General features: G+C 64.0%; 3 protein-coding genes across 4 annotated transcripts in view; 2 read left to right on the top strand and 1 right to left on the bottom strand.

Moving 5' to 3' along the window:
* Positions 1-1,865: 1,865 nt before the first annotated feature.
* On the top strand, positions 1,866-10,108 carry MFGE8 (milk fat globule EGF and factor V/VIII domain containing). Of its 2 annotated transcripts, none has more exons than XM_032195247.1 (10): positions 1,866-2,006; positions 3,970-4,095; positions 4,308-4,433; positions 4,685-4,798; positions 4,892-5,073; positions 5,321-5,476; positions 6,215-6,359; positions 7,337-7,539; positions 8,452-8,607; positions 8,721-10,108. In XM_032195247.1, the coding sequence occupies exons 1-10, from the start codon at positions 1,934-1,936 to the stop codon at positions 8,862-8,864; spliced, it is 1,425 nt and encodes a 474-aa protein (XP_032051138.1). In that variant the 5' UTR covers positions 1,866-1,933; the 3' UTR covers positions 8,865-10,108. The 2 variants fall into 2 exon arrangements, with proteins under 2 accessions (XP_032051138.1, XP_032051139.1); XM_032195248.1 differs by having other exon boundaries at positions 7,355-7,539.
* Positions 10,109-14,369: 4,261 nt separating this feature from the next.
* Positions 14,370-16,365, top strand: HAPLN3 (hyaluronan and proteoglycan link protein 3). Its single transcript, XM_032195205.1, has 4 exons — positions 14,370-14,496; positions 14,664-15,035; positions 15,533-15,835; positions 16,026-16,365. The coding sequence occupies exons 1-4, from the start codon at positions 14,370-14,372 to the stop codon at positions 16,304-16,306; spliced, it is 1,083 nt and encodes a 360-aa protein (XP_032051096.1). The 3' UTR covers positions 16,307-16,365.
* A 1,648-nt stretch (positions 16,366-18,013) lies between these two features.
* ACAN (aggrecan) overlaps positions 18,014-19,728 on the bottom strand; it is a 46,543-nt gene continuing 44,828 nt past the window's right edge. The window contains exons 20-21 of the mRNA XM_032195057.1: positions 19,046-19,228; positions 18,014-18,210 (exon numbers count right to left, since the gene is read on the bottom strand). Coding sequence (XP_032050948.1) covers positions 18,122-18,210; positions 19,046-19,228 — 272 coding nt within the window. The 3' untranslated portion in view covers positions 18,014-18,121. The remainder of the gene's footprint in view (positions 18,211-19,045; positions 19,229-19,728) is intronic.

Below are 19,728 nucleotides of genomic sequence, written 5' to 3' on the forward strand. Positions count from 1 at the left end.
GGGTCCCGCGGAGAGCAGAGCTCCGGCTGCCTCCCCCGTCTCCGTTTTTAATATCCTTTCCCATGCGTGTCAGTAGGGACAGCGGCGTTTATGCCCCAGGGGCCAGGAGGAAAACATTCCGCTTTCCATTTTTAGACAGGCTGCTGGTTTTTCTGGAGCTCCTTCTGGGACACATCCAGACGGTCACCCCTCCGAAGGCAAAACAAACCCCCTTGGCCCAGTTGCCTGCATCCGGGCCTGGGAATCTTGCCCCGTGCTCCCCTCCCGACCTTGTTTTCCGCTGAACACAATAGCAGTAATTACCCTAAGGCTGAAGGGTTATTCGAAAGCAAGCCCCGTGTCTTGTCCACTCTCTCCTTTCCAGCTGCTGTTTTTCCTTTCGTCACGGTGAAGCGCTCGCTGGCGTTTCCATCAATAACTGATGGAAATTCCACCGCCGAGCTTGGCCGTGAGAGACGTGCGTGCTGCCTGCCTTCCTCACGCCCCGGTGCTCCGGGGAGACGTTCAAGGGGTTTATTTAGGAGGGTGGGCAAGCTCCCTGTGCGTGGGGCAGCGCTTGGCTGCACCTCACAGGAGGCATGGGCACCGCTGTGTCCAAGGGATGGGGATGGAGTGGGGATGGAAAACGAGCTGGAACGGCTGATCAAAGGGCACGGCACGTGTCCAGGCTGCTGAGCTCGCTGCCGGCTGAGCTTGCCGTGCTGCCAGAGCCAGAAATGGAGCAAGACTCGGGAAGAGTCAACATGTAATGGTGGGCAGCAGCAGGACTATCTGCAGCAGATTAGTTAATGCTAAAACAGAGGGTTTTGCAAGAGGAGATAAGGTCAACTTCATGGTTAGGGGGTGTAGGAGTAGATTTCCAGTGCGGAGGCAAATGATCCTGCATATTTTTACTGTGTGGTTTCCTGTACCCTCTTCAGAAGTGTTTGCTACTGAATATGAATTCAGCCTGAGCGTGCTTGAGCCCCACAGTTCCTGCCTTCCAGGGCAGAGCTCCCCACGTGGCACCAGCTCCGGAGAGCACGGCTGGGCTTCTCCAGCACGGCCTCCCCTGGGGTGCGGGCTGGACAACGCTCAAAGAGGGTCTTGTTCGTGGCTGAGCCAACAGACGTGTGGTGCTGTGCTCTGAGGCTGTCCCCGGCCTGGCTGCAGGCTGCTCTGGAGGAAACTGGGCTCCTCGGGCTGATGTGTGCGTGGTGCTGTGGGGTGCGCCCGGAGCTCCAACGTGCCCTGGGGGAGCGCACCCAGGGAGAAGCCCACCCAGGGAGAGAAAATGTAGCCTGAGCGGGCAGCCCGTGTGCTGAGTGCTCCCCGTGCACTCTGAGTGTGCTCTTCATGCACCCTGAGTGTGCATCCATGCACCCTGAGTGTGCACACTGTGCTGAACGTGCTCCCCATGCACTGAGTGTGCTCCCCATGCACCCTGAGTGTGCATCCATGTGCTGAGTGTGCACCCCGTGCACTCTGAGCATGCATCCATGCACCCTGAATGTGCTCTCCACGCACTGAGCGTGCACCCTGAGCACTCTGAGCGTGCATTTATGCACCCTGAGCGTGCACCCCATGCACTCTGAGCGTGCACCCTGTGCCGAGTGTGCCCCCTACACACCCTACGCGCCCCCCCTGCCCCATCAGCGCGCCCCCACACCCCCGGCGCGCACACCCCGAGCGCGCTCATTAGCGCCTCGCTTCCTGCTTACTAATTAACCACCTCCAGCTTTGAAGCCGGCCCCGTGGGCAGCGGCGGCAGGGCTCGGAGGGGCCGTGCCGGGCCGTGCCGGTCCCACCCCGGGGGCGGGCGGCGGAGCACGTGAGGCCGAGCCGAGCCGTGCCGAGCCGTGCGGGGCCACCCCGAGCCACTCCCCGCCCCGAGCCCCGCGGCGGAGCGGAGCAGGAGCGGAGCAGCTCGGCTCGGCACGGCTCGGCACGCAGCATGGAGCCAGCAAGGCGGTGGCGAGCGCTGCTCCTGCTGGGGCTGGGGCTCTCGCTGCTGCTGGTGGTGGCCGGTGAGTGCCGGGGGTGCCGGGGGTGCGCGCAGCCCCCGCGGGAGCGCAGGGGCCGGGTGGGACGAGCTCGGGGCCGCGGCTCGCTCCTGGCTGCCAAGCCGAGCCGAGCTGGGCCGTGCCGTGCTTTGGGGCTGAGATAAGCGGGTAAACAGCTTCCCTGGGAGCGGCCGGCACGGCACGGCACGGCAAGGCACCGGGAGGCGTGGGGAGAGGCAGCTCCTTCTGGGTCACCGTGGAGTGGGTGACCCCTAAGGGTTACCGTGGGGTGGGTGAGCCCAAAAGGGTGACTCCGAAATGGTGATCCCAAAAGGGTGACCCCAAAGGTTGGCCCCAAAAGGTGACCCCAAAGGGACGGGGGTGAGCAGGGAGTAGAGGAGTGAAGCCCATGCGCAGGAGGGCGCCCGCTCGGCCCTCCCCAGGCAGCCCTGACCTGACCCCCCCCCAGCCCCGCCGGTTTTCGGAGGATGTTATTTTTGCCTTCCGGCCAGCCTGTGGGCTCACATAAGCAAACATTTCCAAAAGCGGTGCCTGAGCTTCGTTGCCTTGGTTCCTGGCTGTCCAACCCGGGACAGCTCCGGCCTTGACCCGAGAGATCTGTGTGTGGGGAGGATGGAGATGCTGACCCGCTCCTCCACCGGCCCTGAAACGTCCCCAAAAAGTAGGAGCATCCAAAACTTTTTGCAGCACTGGAAAATGTGAGCGGCGTGGCGTGCCTTGCTGCTGGGCCAGGGGCTGGCTGGCGACACCCGCCACCTGAGGATTTATTCCTGGGAGGGGATAAAAGAGAATCTACTCCCTCGGAATAAATCAAGTATACATCCAGCACCGGTACCCCTCCCATCCCATCCCAGCCCTGGGAAGATATGCAGAGAATTTTACTCTGCTCTCTCTTTCTCCTGCAGTGTCCCACCCCAGAAACTCCCCCGGCGGAGCAGCGTGCGCGAGGGTGCCGGGGCGCACACGTCCGCTGGCAGGCTGTGCTGTGGGAGGCAGCAGCTCCTGCTGCTCAACACAGGCAGCTCTGTGCGCGGGGGATCCTTGGGACGAGGCTGCTGGATGTGCCCAGGTCCTGCGGAGGAGTGCGGGGCGAAGGCATCCCCGGGGAGCAGCCCGTGCAGGAGCCCTCTCCTCCCGCGCCGTAGCTCATGGCAGCGCATTGATGGAGCATGAGGTCATGCAGAGCTGGCTGGGCAGCAGCGCCTTGAACCGGTGCCCAAGGTTTTCTGCCTCCCGAGGGAGGCTAAGGGAGCTCCAGCATCCTTTTGGAAACCCTCGTGGGACGCCGGGCCTTGCCTGGCCTTCCTGCTGCTGCTGCTGCCTCCCCTGCAGTCGCTGAGCATGGGGAAGAATAGGATTACCCCGGAGCAGCCCTGCTATTAAAAGGCTAATGAGTAGGAGCTCTCTGAGTAGTAGCTTAGGCTAATGAGAGCCTTGCTGCTCCGTGTGGGTCCAGGCAGCAAGCCCACAGCTCGTTACCTTCCACCTTCTCCGGGGCACGCAGGTAGTGGGGGTTACTGCTGGGTCTCCACCTGGGTTCCAGCTTTGCTCCGTCTCAAGTGTGGCACCGAGCAACGTGCCACGCTTGAAAAAGTGCCTGTGCTTGGCTTGGGGCTCTCAAGGTTTTCAGGCAGGTCCGTGGGAATCCCGTCGAGGTTTATGGAGAGCGTTGCCACCCCGCAGCTGTTTGGGCAGGGTAAATCAGGGGTGGGAGGAATTTCCCCGAGGCCGTGCGGCACCCTGCGCTTCCTCCTCTCCTGTCTCCAGCGGCTGTGAGCTCAGGCACGTGGCTCCCCCTGCGATCATTTTTTTTGTTTGTAAATACTTAACTTTGGTTAGCAAAACCCAGCAGGGTGACCAGCCCCGTTCCCTGGGCGCCGGGCTGACCTTCGGGCTCTGTCCAACCACTTTTTTTCCGTGCGCTTTGTTGCTGATGGCTCGCGGTGACACGTGGCTTTGCTGGCAGGTGACTTCTGCAACGTCAACCACTGTCAGAACGGGGGCACCTGCCTGACCGGCATCAACGAGGCCCCCTTCTTCTGCATCTGCCCTGAAGGCTTCGTGGGGATCGACTGCAACGAGACAGAGAAAGGTGGGGCTCAGGGAGGGACCCGAGTCCCCGTCGCAGGGGCTCTGTGAGGTGCAGGGGACCAGGCACCCACAGGAGCTTGGCACCGTGCCCTCCTCGTGGCCCTGTGCCTCCAGCCCTGTTGCATCCTCTGGCTGGGAAAACACAGAGGATGCTCTTATTTCCCCCCCTGCGCCCATATAACGTTCCTTTTTACCTCCTTTCCCCTTCCCCAGGCCCCTGCCACCCTAACCCTTGCCACAACAACGGCGAGTGCCAGTTGGTCCCAAACCGAGGGGACGTCTTCACCGACTACATCTGCAAGTGCCCCGCGGGGTATGACGGGGTGCACTGCCAGAACAGTGAGTACAGCAGGCTGGGGGCCGGGGGGGCTGGAGGTGGCAGCTCAGGCACCCCTGGTCCTGCTCCCAGGGGGACCTGGTGGCCCCGGTGATGTGACGGGGGCTGCCCCAAAGCTCAGCAGGGACACGGCTTGGAGGAGAGCTCCAGCCTGTGCCAGCAGGTCTGTGGGAGCCTTGCTCTGCAGACACCTCTCCCCTTTCTTCCTGGGGCTGGTTTTGGGGTCACCTCCTGAGCCTCTTCTCTGTCCTAGACAAGAACGAGTGCTCCTCCCAGCCCTGCAAAAACGGAGGCACCTGCCTGGACCTGGACGGCGACTACACCTGCAAGTGCCCTTCTCCCTTCTTCGGGAGGTCCTGCCACGTCCGTAAGTTCCCGGCACCCCTTGTCCCCAGACAGGAGGCAGACGAGCCCCTGGTTCTGCTGCCTGGTCACGTATGGCACCTCTCCATGCCCCCAGGCTGCGCCGTTCCCCTGGGCATGGAAGGAGGAGCCATCTCCGACGCGCAGCTCTCGGCCTCCTCCGTCCACTACGGCTTCCTCGGCCTCCAGCGCTGGGGGCCGGAGCTCGCCCGCCTCAACAACCACGGCATCGTCAACGCCTGGACCTCCAGCAATTACGACAAGAGCCCCTGGATCCAGGTACCCGTGGGGGGAGCGGCGAGCAGCCCCGTCAGCTGCTGCTGCTGGGGTTGAGCACGGTGCCACCCGGGACACCGCGTGGGCACCCGGCGTGGTGACGTCCCCTCCTCTGCCCACACCTGGGACTGAGGATGCAGGGCACCAAGGCTTTAGCACCAAGGAAACTACGGTGCCCAGGTGTTTCTGGGTGGTGCCGTGGGTGCAGAACTCTCACACCCCGCTGTATTCACCCTCTCGCTGCCCCCAGGCCAACCTGCTGAGGAAGATGAGGCTGAGCGGCATCGTCACGCAGGGCGCTCGCCGCGTGGGCAAGTCGGAGTACATCCGTGCCTACAAAGTGGCCTACAGCCTGGACGGCAGGGAGTTCACCTTCTACAAGGACGAGAAGCTGGACACGGACAAGGTGGGCTGAGCGGTGGGGCTGTGTGCCCTGTCCTGAGCTCGGGGAGTGCTCCCGACCCGGGTCACAGCCACATCGGGGACCCTGGGCAGTTTGGGGACCCCGGGCAGTTCGGGAGTGCTCTCCAGCTCTTTAATTGACCATAATGAGCACGCCCGAAGAAGCAGGGCTGATTTATTCAGGTCATTCAGATAACATCTCTGTAGTTAACGTGCTCCAGAGGATGTGGGCACAGCCTGGAAGTGCTCACAAATAACTTGCGTGGCTCTGGGCTGAGCGTGAGCCCACCGCGTATCTCGGTCCGGAGGCACTGAGTGCAGCCCTTTTTTAGGGGAAATGCCTCCTGGCTGTTTTTTTTTGTGCACCCGGGGACAGGCTGGGAATATCTACCTCGCTTTCAACAAAGCAAAGTTTATCTCATCTGCACAATGCTGGAAAAAAAAAAAAAGCGTGGAAGCGTGACCCGACAGCACGCCGCCCCTCTGCTTGTGGAGCAGATGCGGTGATTTGGGGAGCGCAGCTGCAGGGAGCGGGGGCAGCTCCGTGCGCACGAAGCACGGGGCATCACGTGGTGGTGCTGAGAGCACTGGGGCTGCTGCCAGCTCCTGCACTCCTCGGGGCACGATCGAATCGCTCGAGTTCTCCTGGTTCACAGGGACAGACACCGAGGTCTGTCCGTCTGGCGGGCAAGGGCTTTTTGGGGGGTGCTGGGATGCCCACCTCCGCCTGCTTTTTTTCCAGGTTTTCCAAGGGAACGTGGACTATGGCACCATGCAGACCAACATGCTGGACCCTCCCATCACGGCCCAGTTCATCCGCATCTACCCCGTGGTGTGCCGCCGCGCCTGCACGCTGCGCTTCGAGCTCATCGGCTGCGAGATGAACGGTAAATTCCTGCCCTGTGCCACGGGGAGGGGGCTCTGCGTGGGCTCCGGGTGCTGGGCTGGGGCTGTCCCCTCCCCAGGGACCACAGGGCTGGCTGGGGGGTGTCAGTTTGGACCCACTGCTGACGTCTCACCTCGCCAGGCTGACCCCGTGGTCGCTGTAGGGGACGTAGGACAGGGCGTCCCCCCTCGTACCCGTCCTCATCCCTACTTGGCCAGCCAGTGCTTGTTTTTCTCCTGCTGTCTCGTGATGCCTGGAAATCCCCACGGGAGCTTTTAGGGAGCGCGGGCTGTTAATCCCATCAGCTCAGCCGGGCAGAGCTGCGTTCTCACGCTGCTAACACCTTCCCAAGCTGTCCCAGCTCACGGCCGTTTATTTTTTTTTTTTATTGTTCCCCATCCAATCCTTGACCCGGCTGCTTTTCCTGCCGGAGAGCTTGAAAAGCTCCCGAAGATCAAAGTCCTGTGGGAAACGTGACTGATGATTAGCCGGAGCCCTCGGCTCTCCCTTCTCCTCCCCACATTCCTGCCCTGCTGCACGTCCTCGGCAGTGCCTGGCACAGCCCCGAGCGGGGCGAGCATGCTGGGCTGGGGCTGAGGCCTCATCCTGCCCCTACCCGGGTGCGGTGCCAGCTGGGAATTCAGCGCTGAGCCATCCTCGTGCCGGGCTGTGCTGCGGGGCTGTCCACACATCCCTGCAGCAGGAGGCACTGTGAGGCAGGGAATGGCTCGGCACCGAAAACACCGTCCTGGCTGTGGCCGGGAGCGTGGGTGAGCTGCAAGCCCTGCACCTCCCCGGTGCCATCCCGTGTCCCTGGTGCTGTCCCGTGTCCCCGGTGCCATCCCGTGCCCAGCTCTGCTCTCCGTGCCTCTGGGATGTGCCCACTGGCCCCGCGGGGCTCTGCCGGCTGCGGTGGGGATGCTGGTGGTGCTTTGGACTCTTTCCCTCTCACCGCCTGCATAAACCGTTGTGTTACAGTGTATTTCAACACGGCAGGTTGCTCGGAGCCTCTGGGCATGAAATCCCACCAGATCTCTGACCAGCAGATCACAGCCTCCAGCGTCTTCAAGACGTGGGGGATCGACGCCTTCACCTGGCACCCCCACTACGCCCGCCTGGACAAGACGGGCAAGACCAACGCCTGGACGGCGCTGCACAACGGGCAGGCCGAGTGGCTGCAGGTGGGTCTGCCTGCCCCAGGCTCTGCCCCATGGCTGGGGGGGGGCCCAAAGTAACCCCCCCAGAGCCCTGACCCCGCTGCGGACCCCGGTTCCTCAGCCCCAGCTCCTCTTCCCTTCCGTTGTGCAGGACAGCTCAGGTCTGCGTTTCCATTCCCAGCCTGGAATGGGAACAAATAGTTTTGAAATTTCCTTCTCGGTTTCCTCTCCTCCGCTGTTTTTATCCTTCTCACATGATTCCGTGACATAATAGGACAGAGCAGTTTAGATATTTGTCCCACTTTTTCTTTTATTTGGGAAATGATTAAAAGCAGCTGCTCCTCGGCCCTAAATCAAGCAGCTGGTGGGGATGCCTCCTGATGGGGTCGCAGTGACACGCAGCTCTGGGCTGCCACACTGACGGCTGGGCGTTTGTGTACGTGCAGATTTACATTGACACTCGGATATATAAATACACAGGTACGTGTGGCTGGTACTGGCCTGAAGGAACATAAAATAGGAGCTAAATTCAGGAGGCTTTCAGCTCCTTTGCTGCGTTGCCCCACGCTGCGCCAGCCAGGAACCATCTCACTCAGCCCAAATGTCAGACCGCAGCGAGCTGCGTGTTTCCCCAGCCAGAATCTCCTTCTGCTGGAAATGCATCTCCACTGGGGCTTCTTTCTTTATTTTTTTTGCCTGGAGAGCTTTGCCATCCTTCCCACCCCGACCTTTTCAGCAAACGGTGCGGAGGGGGCTCAGCTATGTCACGACAGCGTTTTCTGAGCTGCTCTGCCACCGGGGAAGGGGTTGAGTGGTGCTTTCTGTGCTCTGGACCCCTGGGATGTGTAGGATGCCCTGGGTGGGAGCGCTGCTGCCCCGGCAGGGCTGTGCCAACCCCGCTGAGGTGCCCAACCCGACCCGACCTCTCTGTGCCAGATCGACCTCGGGGATCCCAAGAAGGTGACGGGCATCATCACGCAAGGCGCCCGCGACTTTGGCCACATCCAGTACGTGGCAGCCTACAAAGTGGCCTACAGTGACAACGGCACCTCCTGGACCCTGTACCGGGACAGCCAGACCAACAGCACCAAGGTGAGGGGCGGCGAGCTCCGGGGGCTCGGGGACACCTCGGGGTGGGGCGGGGTGGCACGGGGGGAGATTCGGGCCGCCGACGGGGTGCTCACCTCCACCTTTTCCCCTCCCAGATCTTCCACGGCAACAGCGACAACTACTCGCACAAGAAGAACGTCTTCGACGTGCCCTTCTACGCCCGCTTCGTGCGCGTCCTGCCCGTGGCCTGGCACAACCGCATCACGCTGCGCCTCGAGCTGCTGGGCTGCGACGAGTAGGGGCCGGGGCAGAGCAACCAGAGGGGGCTGCCCTGCCCTGCCCGCCCCCGCGCACCTCCCGCTCCAAACCTCAAGCCTCCCTCTCCCCCGTCCTTCCCCCAAATTCGGAGGCGCTGCCTTTTTGCCCTGGCTGGATGGGGCTGGGGCTGCGGCACTGCACTTTACGGGCCTGTCGCGGGTGGGATGTGGGGATGGGCCCTGCTCTTTCGCCCCGTGAGCTGGGAACGAGGGCCCCTTCTGCGACCAGGGCTTGGCTGTAGGACCCCCGCCAACCCCGGAGCCAACTTCTCTGCCCCTTTTTGCTTCTGCTTCCAGCAGCGAGGCTCCAGCCAGCAGCAGCGCCGCGCCAGAGCTCAGGGCTTGGCTGTTTTTGGAGGGACCCAAACCAGCCCCCGCCGCCCCTCCTGCTCCCTGCACAGCTGCACGCAGGGGCTGCAACCCCTCAGCTGGGTCCCCTGTCCCTTTTGCAAGGCCCCGAGTCCCCTTGCCGGCGGTGTCAGTGCCGCATAGTGCGAGGGGAGTGATGAGAGGGGGGAGAGGCTGCTCCTATCACAAAGTGCCGCGTCTCCTTCGCCGGCAGCTCTGCCCCTGGCTCTGGCTTTTTGGCAGCCGAGAGCCCTCCCCGGCCCCCAGCGAGGCTGTTTTTCTCCAAGGGAGCAAACCCAGGGGTCTGCGGGTGGTGGGGGCACCCTGCCCTCCTAACGGGGGAAGTTCTTGGGAATTTTCTCTCCCCTTTGATCGCAGTCCCAGGGTGCCAGCTCCAGCCTCCTCTAAACCTTCAGCAGTGCCACCGTCCCCTCTTACTGGGGGGGCTGCAGGTCCCACGCCCCCAGAGCCACGCAGTGGGTCGAGGAGCTGGGCTGTGGCCACGGGGTGCCAGGAGGAGCAGCAGCAGGCGCTGGCTGAACAACCCAAGTGCAGCGGGCAGACAGCCCCATCCCTGACCCTTTTTGTAACCTGATTTTTCCCTTCGTGTGCTGGCGGGGAGCCTCTCGATGCCGGAGCAGCCGGGAATGGCAGGAGGAGAGAGGCGAGGGCTGGCACTGCCAGGCAGGAGCGTGGCTGGGGGCACTTTGGGACCGTGTCCCTGTGGGCAGCACTGGTGGCGACGCTGTCCCCGTGTGCTGGGCCGGGAAGCGGCTGCGGGGCCGGGCTGGCTTCGGAAAGCACCGAGGGGACCTGGCCGGTCTGGGGGTGGCCCTGCTGGGGTGTCACTGACAGTATTAAAACCAGCTGAAACTTCAGGCCGTGTGCTCGCTGCTCTGCCACATGGCTGCGGGGAAGGCGGAGGGGCCCCGGGGTGCCCGGGCTGCGCGCATCCTTCCCACGGCCCCCACCCCTCCCGGTGCTCACAGCTGGCCCAGCGTAATGGGATGGGACATGGGGAGGGGAAGCGGCTCTCAGCACCCCACACCCTGCCCGTCCTCCTTTGGCTCTGCTCCTGGAGCAAATCCCCCAAGGTGGAGCGAGAGCTTTGGCCGGGGCTGCGGCCGGCCGAGCTCCCGTGGAGTGCGGGGTGGAGGCTGCTGGACGGGGACCCTGGGCCCACCGGGGAAGGCAGCGGGGTGTTGGGGTGGAGCAGCTTTGCTCCCTTCCAGGGGTTTCTGCCCCACTGGGAAGGGACCCCGAGGCTGGCACAAATTGCCCCGGTGCCACCCGTGTTCCCGCAGCTCCTGAGCTCACTGCAGCCCTGGCTGCTTGGTGACAGACCGGAGCTTGGGGGGGACACTGAGCTCTGTTCCCATCCAGCCGTGCCCCCCTTATCACCGGGAAGCTGTGGCAGAGATAAGGGCAGCCTGCTCCCAGGCGGGCCGAGACAGCCGGGGGAAGCTGTGCGGGGAGGATGAAGCGAGCCAAAGCCACCCCTCAGAGCAGGGGACGCGTCCCCCCCACCCCGTCACCGCTGTCCCCTGCCACCCCCACCCCGCCGGGGGATGCTGAGCCCCTTCCCAGCCCCGCGCCGTTTCCTTCCTCCCGCAGAGCACCGGGCTGCCTTTGAAGAGGGCGAGGAGGGCCGGGGCACCCCGCTCACCACGCAAAGCCTCCTGCGGCTCGTCCCCATCCCTCGGATGCTGTTCCCGGAGGCAGGAAGGCCGGCACGCTGCAGCCGCGGCACCCCGCTGCCTGCTGACCCCGCTGCCGGTGCTGCCAGCTGCCTGGTGGGCAGGAAGCAGCCGCAGGGGAGAGCATCCTCTGCTCTCCTCTCCTCTCCTCCCTGCCCGGAAAGCCCAGCGCCGATCGCAGCCTCTTCGTCCTGCTGTGGGTTTTCCTCCCTGCTTGTAGCCTTCAGCACCAGGTCCCTGCCGGGGCTGCCAGCAGGAGCTGAGATGGGTCCTGTGCAGGCGGCGTTTCGGGGAGAAATCCCAAAGCTGTCAGCCCCTGGCTTTGAGGTGGGGGAGCTGGGGATGACATTTTTATGGCTCCCGTTCAACCCGTGGGGCTCGGCCAGCCCCAAGCACGTGCCCGTCCCACATGCTGCAGGGTCAGCTCTGCCCTGACCCCATGCAGTGCTGCTCACCCCACAGCCCAGAGCCGCCCTTGGGGAGCTCAACCCAAAGCCCCAGCAGAAAGCAGGGCTAGGAGCATCCCCTACGCACCGAAAATAGGGTGAGAGGAGGGCAGGAGCAGAGGGGATTCACCAAACAACCCTTCTGGGGCCGTGCAGAGGGACGGCTCGTTGTGGGGCATTTCGGGCACCCTGCAGCTTTCTCCTCCTCTCCCAAACAATGGGGCGGCCGCGCCAAGGAGCAGCGTGCCCCAGCGGGGAGAGGACCGTCCCCGATCAGATCAGATCAGACACGGGCTGGGCTGTGGGGGGGGCACAGCCCGGAGCCGCCGTGCCGGGAGATGTAATCGCCCCCATTGTGGGCTGCGGGGCAGCGCGCTCCGGCCGGCAGGGCGGGCGGCACGCCGGGCGTCACGCACCCACGGCTGTCCCTCACCAAAAGCGAGCTGGCAGTGCCGTGGGTTGGGGCCCCTTGGCAGTGCTGGGGGCAGGATGTGTGTGATCACAGCCAGCGTGGGGCTTGGCGTCCCCAAAATACCCGCGATGGCCTCTGTGTCCAGCCAGAGCTGCTCGGTGGGGGCCCCCCAAACGCAGCCCGTCCCGGTTTTTGGGGGTTGGATTTAATCTCTTATTTCTTTGTGATTAGAGAGGCAGAGCCATGAGACCCCGTGTCCCCTGGCAGTCCCAGCCACGCTTCCCAAGGGGGTCGGGGCTGCTGGCAGATAACGCCACGTCCCGGCCGCCGCCGCTCCCTATCAGTGCGCCACCGGTGCCAGACGGGCTCGGATCCCGGGGCCGCCAGGATGGGGTTTCCCATTTATTTTCGCACGCCTTGTTTTCTTTCCGGTTTGACGCCGTCCTGAGCGGCGGCAGGAGCAGGGCCCGGGCCCCTGAGCCTCATTTCCTCGCCGTAAAACAACAAAGCGCAGCGCCGGGCCGGGCCGGCGGGGCAGCGGGTCAGGCCACACGCTGCTGCTGTGCTCCCAGGGATGGCAGCCCCGGAGCTGGAAGGAGCTGGGGTTGTGCCGTGGCTGGAGATGCCCCAGCAGATGGGCTGCCCAAAAGTTTTGGCCCCGTTTCTGTGCCCTGGTGCAGAGCCCTCCCTGATCCGCGCTCTCCCAGCTCCGCTTTGCCCACCCGGCCCCAGGATGAGCCCTGATGGGGCTGAACCTCATGGCTTGGTGCCTCCTCTTGACCCCAGAGCACAGACACCCCCAGAGCTGCTCGTTGCTTGCATGACGTGCTCGTGAAGCTCCGAAAACGTACTCATGGTGCTTGTGGTGCTCCCACAACGTGCTCGCTTGGCACCGCCGCTGCCCATGCTCGGTCCCCATGGACAACTCCTGTCCCCAGCGGGACAACTCCTCTCCACGCACCCATCTTGGAGCAGGACTTTGAGGGGCTCACCCCCTCATCTCAGCATCCCCGACGGGGCACCCCGTTCCCCTTGGCTCCCCCCGACAAGCCGGGGCGATGCCGTCCCGTTACCAGCCGGGTGCGTGGCGAGGGCACAGCCCGGGGAAGGGCGCACGGCTCCGGCTGGGGCTGGAGGGCGGGCAGGGGGGCTCGGGGCACCCACCCCTGCTCCGGGCCGCGAGCAGGGGGTTGGGAGAGGCGTGTGTTTCCCTTTAAGAGGCAGGCCCTGGAGCTGCTTCCTCTCAGCCTTTGCAAGAGCCCCAAACACACCGCACCGCCCGCAGCCTGCCCGCTGCCTGCCGCTGCTGCCCGGCGTGAGTAGGGCTTGGTCCCGGGGACGGGTGCGGGGTGGGTTGGCACCCTGGGGTGCGGCACCCAGCGGGGACGGAGGGCTGGGAGGGCTGGGCATCGCTGTGGGATCACTGGGCATCACTTTGGGATCACTGGGCATCATTATGGGACTGCTGGGCATCGTTATGGGACCGCCGGGTGTCACCACGGAGGGTGCCGGGCATCGCCGCGGTGGAGGACACCAGCTCTCCGCCACGTCCCCATGCCACCATCGCCTTGTGGGTGGCGAGGAGCTTTGGGATGCAGCGGGGTGAGGGCTGGAGTCCCCATCCCGAGGTGCGAGGCTGCCGGTGCCTCGAGCCCGTGCCGCCGCCCCGCCAGCACACGGTGGCGTGCGCAGGGCCACGGTGCCTCGAGCAGTGCCCGGCACCCAGCTCGCACCCACCTCGCTGCCAGCACCCGCACCCAGCCCGCTGCCTCCATCCTGAGATCATGAAGCACCCAGGGCTGGAGTTTTGGGGTTGGCCAAGTGCTTGCTGCACCCACAGAGCGGTGGCACCCGGTGAGGAGGAGAGCCCGGGGTTGGGCACCCCGCGCTGGGAGCAGGGGGCTGCGGGTCCCAGCCCCGGCTGCCTGCTGGATGTCCCCGCTGTCCCCAGCCCGGTCCCCGCGGTGCCAGCCGGCACCCCCTGCCCGCAGTTTGGGGCAATCCTAAACCTTATCCGGACTGGGACACGGGTGCCGCATCCCTGCCCGCTTTGCAGGGGGGCTGCGGAGGCTGGCCGGGTGCCGTGCCCCCCCTGCCGGCTCTGGGGAAGGGCTGCAGGCCGGCAGGTAGCGATGTGCCCGTCCTGGGGGGGGGACACCGCGCTGGGCACCCTTGGGTGCCCGTGGGGTCAGGGCTGGGGGCACAGACCCCACAAGTGGGTCCGCGGTGCCGTGGGGCAGCCGGGCTCGTCCTATGGGACGTGGAGTGCGCTGAGCAAGTTGTATGGGGACAGCCTCTGCTGCGGCGGGGCTGGGGGGTGGCACCCGGTTTTTGGGGGGAGCTGGGGGTCTGCGGCCAGGCTGGGGGCTGCCCCCGCTGCCCCGGCCCCGCACAGAGCAGGGCGGCCCCGAGCTCTCCTCCCCTGCCCTGCTGCACGCCCCGCTGCCTCTGCGAGCTGAGCTCGGCCACCGTGCTCCCCGCACGCCCCAGGGGAGTGTTCCCAGTGCTCCCAGTTTGGAGGACGCCCTGGGGTCCTGCCCCAGCCCTTTCCCTCTCTGCTCAGGGTCCAGCCCCGCTCCCAGCCATGCTGCTGCTCCCGCTGCTCCTCGAGGCCACCCTGCTGCAGCTGGCCAGCGGCTCCCACCACCCCTTCTACAACGGCTTCTACTACAACCACGTCATGAACGACAAGGGCAACGGGCACGAGAAAGGTACGGCAGGGGTCAGGCTGCCCCCAAAGCCTCTAGGGTGGGGTCGGGACCCACAGCTTGAGGGGTGCGCGGGGCTGGAGGAGCACCGGGGGTGCTCGGGGATGCTCAGAGGTGGCTGTGGGGAGAGGGGAGGCCCAGCCCGTGACATCTTCCCTCCCCGTCTCCAGTGGATTACTTCAACGGGGCAAAGCTGGTGGTGGAGACCCCCCGAGACCCCATTTACAGCCTCAGCGGTGCCAACGCCACCCTGCCCTGCCGCTACCGCTTCGAGCCCCACCAGGAGGGCAAGCGCAAGATCCGCATCAAGTGGTCCAAGCTGCGGGACGACTACACCAAGGAGCAGGACGTGCTGGTGGCCATCGGCAAGACCTACATGGCCTTCGGGGACTTCCGAGGCCGTGCCCACCTCCGCCAGGGCGGCCGGCACGAGGCCTCGCTGGTCGTCAGCGACGTGCGCCTGCAGGACGACGGCAAGTACCGCTGCGAGGTCATCGACGGGCTGGAGGACGAGAGCGACGTGGTGGACCTCCGGCTGCAAGGTGGGGACCCCTGTGGGGCAGCGGGGTGTTTGGGGGCACAGCCCAGCCGGCCCCGTTGGGCAGAAAGGGGCCGGGGTGTGCGGGGTGATCCTCGGGGCTCAGAGCTCTCCGGGTGGAGGTTTGGGGGTTCCCGTTGTCCAGCTGTCCCCGTGCTGGTGCCGTGTCCCCCTGGGAGCCCTGTCCGTGTGTCCCTGGGTCCGTGTGTCCCTGCGATGGCGGTCCCGGCAGCCCTATTATTGTCTGAGCATCCCCAGGAGGGAGGTGTGCGTGTCCCCAGGAGGCAGCCACCAGCTGTCCCAGTGCCACCAGATGTCGCTGGCATCTCGCTGCTGGTGGCCGCGTGCCCAGCGCAGCCCCTCCTCAGCCTGAGGCTGTGCAGCCTGGGCTGCTCCCTGCACCCTGGGGTGCTCCCTGCCCCGCAGCGTGGGTTTGGGATGGGTCTGGGGACCCGTGCTGCCTCCGGACGGTGTCACCTGAGTGCCCCGTCCGCCCCCCAGGCGTCGTGTTCCCCTACCAGCCTCCCCGCGGGCAGTACCGCCTCAACTTCCACGAGGCCGAGCGAGCGTGCCGGGAGCAGGGCGCCCTCATCGCCACCTTCAGCCAGCTCTTCCAGGCCTGGAGCGAGGGCCTGGACTGGTGCAACGCGGGCTGGCTGGCCGACGGCACCGTGCACTACCCCATCCGCCTGCCCCGTAAGCCCTGCGGAGGGCTGCACCTCGCCCCGGGCATCCGCAGCTACGGCCCCCGCCACCGGCACCTGCACCGCTTCGACGTCTTCTGCTTCTCCTCCGCGCTCAGAGGTGGGTGCTGGGCATGGGGCAGGGGGCTGGGGAAGGGGCACGGCCCCGCTGGTGGCATCTGGAGCCCCGCTGGTGGCACCCCACATCCTCCCTGCCCCTTGGGGTGTGGGGCTCGCAGCCCGGCGGGGATGCTCCGGGCGATGCTCGGCACCGGGGGGCTCCCCCCTCTGATTCTTTCCATCCCTCCTAGGAGAGATTTTCTACCTGGAGCGCCCGGCCGGGCTGACGCTGGAGGAAGCCAAGCAGGCGTGCCAGGACGCGGGAGCTGAGATCGCCAGGGTGGGACACCTCTACTCCGCCTGGAAGTTCCTGGGGCTGGATCGCTGCGACGCCGGCTGGCTGGCGGACGGCAGCGTGCGCTACCCCATCGCCAAGCCCCGAGCCAACTGCGGCCCCCCCGAGCCCGGCGTCCGCAGCTTCGGCTTCCCCAGCAAGGGCAGGTTCGGGGTTTTCTGCTACAAGGAGAGATAAGGAGCCGGGATTCTCCTTCTCGGCCTGAGGATGCTCCCAGCCCGACGGTGCCCGGCACCGGGTGTTTCCCAAGGGCTGTTCTGGGGGTGATTGTGGGGGGAGGCGGGGCGGGGGGAGGCTTATTTTGTTTGATTTTTTTTTTTTTTTTTAATTTTAATTATTCCTTCCTTTACATTTTACACTTTCTCAACGCAGCCGGGCTCCTGGCTGGGGCACCTTGCTCCACGTACAGCGTGGGGCTGCTGCTCGGGGCCGGGGCAGCCCCTCGCCCACGCCAGCCACCCTGCCGGCCCTGGGCTGTTTCTGCCCCCGTGTCCCCTGCCACATTTCTGTCCCCTTGTCCCCCACCACCCCGGCTGCAGGGGACCCGAGGCACAGAGCGGGTGCCTCTGCTGCATCCCTGTCCTCGTCCCCATCCCGCTGTGGGGTGCTGCTGTGCCCGTCCCCGTGGGGGCCCCAGTGCCTTACCTCGGTGCGCCCCGCGCCCGGACTCCGTGTGAACTCTGGTGCCTTCTTCTTCGAGCGTTTTGTTACGAAAAGATGTATTTTCCTGGAGCTCTTCTAATAAACGAGGGAGAAAGCCCCGGAGTGGTGTGGCTGTGTCCCTGCCTCTGTCCTAGCCTGGAGGGAGGATGTGGGGGTCCCCGGCAGGACCCCCGGGGTGCTCCCGTGGCCATGCATGCCTCCATCTCCTCACCATCACCTCCTGGGGGGCATCCCCTCCTAACGAGTGCTAATTAACCCCCAGGAGCTGGACCTGGAGGGCAGAGGGTGAGCATCTGCTGGCACTGTGATTTCTCTGTGTTGGGTTTTAGCTGTGGGGTGTGGATGGGGTTTACCCCTCCTGGGCAGCTCCTCCTGCCCCAGCCCCTTCCAAGACAAATTTAGGGAGCGGTGTCCTACCCTTTTGGGGTCCCCCTGCACTTCTCCCTTGTCCCCACAAGTGCACCCCCGTGCAACCTGTCTGGGCTCCCTCCATTCCCACAGAAAACCCTCCACCAGCCCCTCCGCTACCCCCTTTCCCCCCAGAAAAAAAACCACCACACAACCCTTTCGGATTTGGCTCTCTTTATTATTTATCATTCTTTCAAAATAGGATATGTTCAAAAATATAAATAGGTGCAGGGAACGCTGGTGCCCCGCACGGTCCCCTGGAAAGAGCACGGAGTCCCGGGGTGGGCGCTGCGCCCTGGGGTGGCGGCGGGGAAGCAGAGCGGGGCCGGGACCCCCGGGTCTCAGCATCCCCCCCCGGCTCCCCCTCACCGCAGCCCCCGGCCCCCCCGGTACATTCACTGCCCATCTCCCCACCCGCCCCGACGTGCCGCAGCAGTAGGAGGATTCTGGAAAAAAAAACAAAAAAAAAAACAACAAACCAAAAAAAAAAAAAATTAAAAATAAAATTAACCCCAAAAGGTGCTGTCCACCCCGGAGATTAAATAACAGAAATAATTACATTGTTCGTGGATAAAATCAGGAAAAAAATAATCATCTTTATTATTTAACTTAACCCCCTGCCCTCTGCAAACCCACCCCCCTCCCTGTCCCCGAAGGCACGAAGATAATTGGAACCGGACGGTTAGTAAAAAGGCTGACTTCTAATTCGCTTTGCTTTGGTGCTTGGAAAAACATTAATTATTTTTTTTTTTTCTTTTATATATATACACAAAGGTGGGTTTGTCTTTAATATAATTTTTTTTTGTTTTCCTTATATGACAAAAAGCAACAAGAAGAAGAAGAAATCGACTCTGTTAATATAACTGTTCTGTAAAAATCTCTTTCTCTCTCTGTTTGCCCCTCGGTGTCTCTCGCCCCGCTCTAATGGGTGGGTCTGTGCACGGCGCTGCCGCTGGGTCTCGACCGGCTCCGGGGGCTCCTCTTGTATAGCCTGCGCTGGTAGCTGGAGGCTGCAGGGGGAGAAAAGACACCTTGTTGGTGGCACAGACCCTGCTTGTGCCCTGCAGAATGAAATCCTTGGGAAAACAAGGCTGAGCAGGGTGTCCTGGAGGCAGCCTCACACCGCCGACCCTTCTGCAATAACTGCAGGAGGGTTCAAAAAAGGGGAGCAGCCTGAGCCCCCTGCCTGGTGCATCGAGCTGGGGCTGCCCCGCTGCCTCCTGCCCCTGCTCCCCTTCTCCTCCCCGCCTGGAGCTTTGTCCCCTCCGCCCCGGGCCTGCAGCCGGAGCAGCAGCTGGGCTGACACTTGACGGATGTGATTTGGCTGAGGGCGATGACATTGTTGGGAAGCTGCGAGCAGGGATGGGAGCGGGGTGTAGGCAGCCTGGGGATGGGCTGGGACGCCTCGTGGAGAGGGCTGGAGGGCCGAGAGGAGAGGGGTGAGGAGCCCAGCCCCGTCCCTCGGGGCAGCTCTGCCGCTGGGCTCCTGGCCCCTCGGCAGCGTGCCGGGATGGGGGGACCCCGGGCACAGCGCCCCGCTCCTGTCCTCTGCTGATGCCTGAGCTCACCACTGCAGGAGTGTTCCTTTTTCTTCCCTTTCTTCAAGTAGCCCTTATTAAGCTCCTTTTTTTCCCCTTCCTACAGCCCCATCTTGGGAAAACTTCCAGCAAAACAAGGGACCAGGGCATCCCTTTGGCTCAGAGCTACCCTGACCCCATGGCGGTGCCACCCCCGCATCAGCCCCAACCCTCCCCATCCCCAAAGGGTGGCTGCAGGGGGGGGAAAGATGTGGTCAAAGGCATCCCACGGGACGGGGCCGTGGGGATTGGGGTGGCCGGGACGTACGGTTTATGCAGGATATCCGCGGCTCCTCCCACTGCCCGTTGGGCTGGCAGCGGATGGTGGGCACGTGGCGCTGGATGTAGCCCTGGTCGCACTGGTACCGCACCAGGGAGTTGATTTCGTAGCGGTCCTTCCTCCGGCCGAAGGTCCTGGCGTTCTCCACCACGGGGGGATCCCCGCAGGCAACTGTGGGAGACGGGCAAAGACAGGGAGAGATGGAGGGATCCGAAAGGTTTCTGGCTCATCGCCTGAGCCCCAGGGCCAGAGAAGCAGCTGACAGTGGGGGGATCATTTGTTTTGGGGAGAAGCAGAGGGAGGTGATTCAAAAAAGGGGAATGTTGCTAAAAAGTTCATAAAAACTTCACTGGAGAGGCTGGCTTACAGTGAGAGCTTCCCTGGCAGGGCATGGGGCTGGCGTGCAGGAGCGATCAGGGTACAGCCCTGCCTGGGGACATGAGGCCCTGGCTCCTGCTGGCTTGTGTTACCCATTTTCAAGACCTCAGGAATCTTTCTCCTAGAGGCTTGATCAAGGTCAAATCCTAGTGCCAATTCCTTCCACCTTTTTGAACACCCCTTGCAGTGACAAACCCATGTCACGTTCCTCTTTGCTCCCTGCGTTGATTTTCTTGTGCAGAAATGAAGCTTCCTGTGAGGAAAACCCCATCGGAGCTGACCCACGGGTTCCC

This window comes from Aythya fuligula, chromosome 11, assembly GCF_009819795.1.
Source record: "Aythya fuligula isolate bAytFul2 chromosome 11, bAytFul2.pri, whole genome shotgun sequence".
NCBI lineage: Eukaryota > Metazoa > Chordata > Aves > Anseriformes > Anatidae > Aythya > Aythya fuligula.

What these genes read in the sequence shown, in the direction of transcription:
- MFGE8 (XM_032195247.1), top strand. Translation starts at nt 1,934, where the DNA reads ATGGAGCCAGCAAGGCGGTGGCGAGCGCTGCTCCTGCTGGGGCTGGGG. An exon ending in CTGCAACGAGACAGAGAAAG is followed by an intron (nt 4,096 to 4,307) that starts GTGGGGCTCAGG and finishes CCCCTTCCCCAG; the next exon opens with GCCCCTGCCACCCTAACCCT. An exon ending in AGAAGCTGGACACGGACAAG is followed by an intron (nt 5,477 to 6,214) that starts GTGGGCTGAGCG and finishes CTTTTTTTCCAG; the next exon opens with GTTTTCCAAGGGAACGTGGA.
- HAPLN3 (XM_032195205.1), top strand. Translation starts at nt 14,370, where the DNA reads ATGCTGCTGCTCCCGCTGCTCCTCGAGGCCACCCTGCTGCAGCTGGCC. An exon ending in GGTGGACCTCCGGCTGCAAG is followed by an intron (nt 15,036 to 15,532) that starts GTGGGGACCCCT and finishes TCCGCCCCCCAG; the next exon opens with GCGTCGTGTTCCCCTACCAG. An exon ending in CTTCTCCTCCGCGCTCAGAG is followed by an intron (nt 15,836 to 16,025) that starts GTGGGTGCTGGG and finishes CATCCCTCCTAG; the next exon opens with GAGAGATTTTCTACCTGGAG.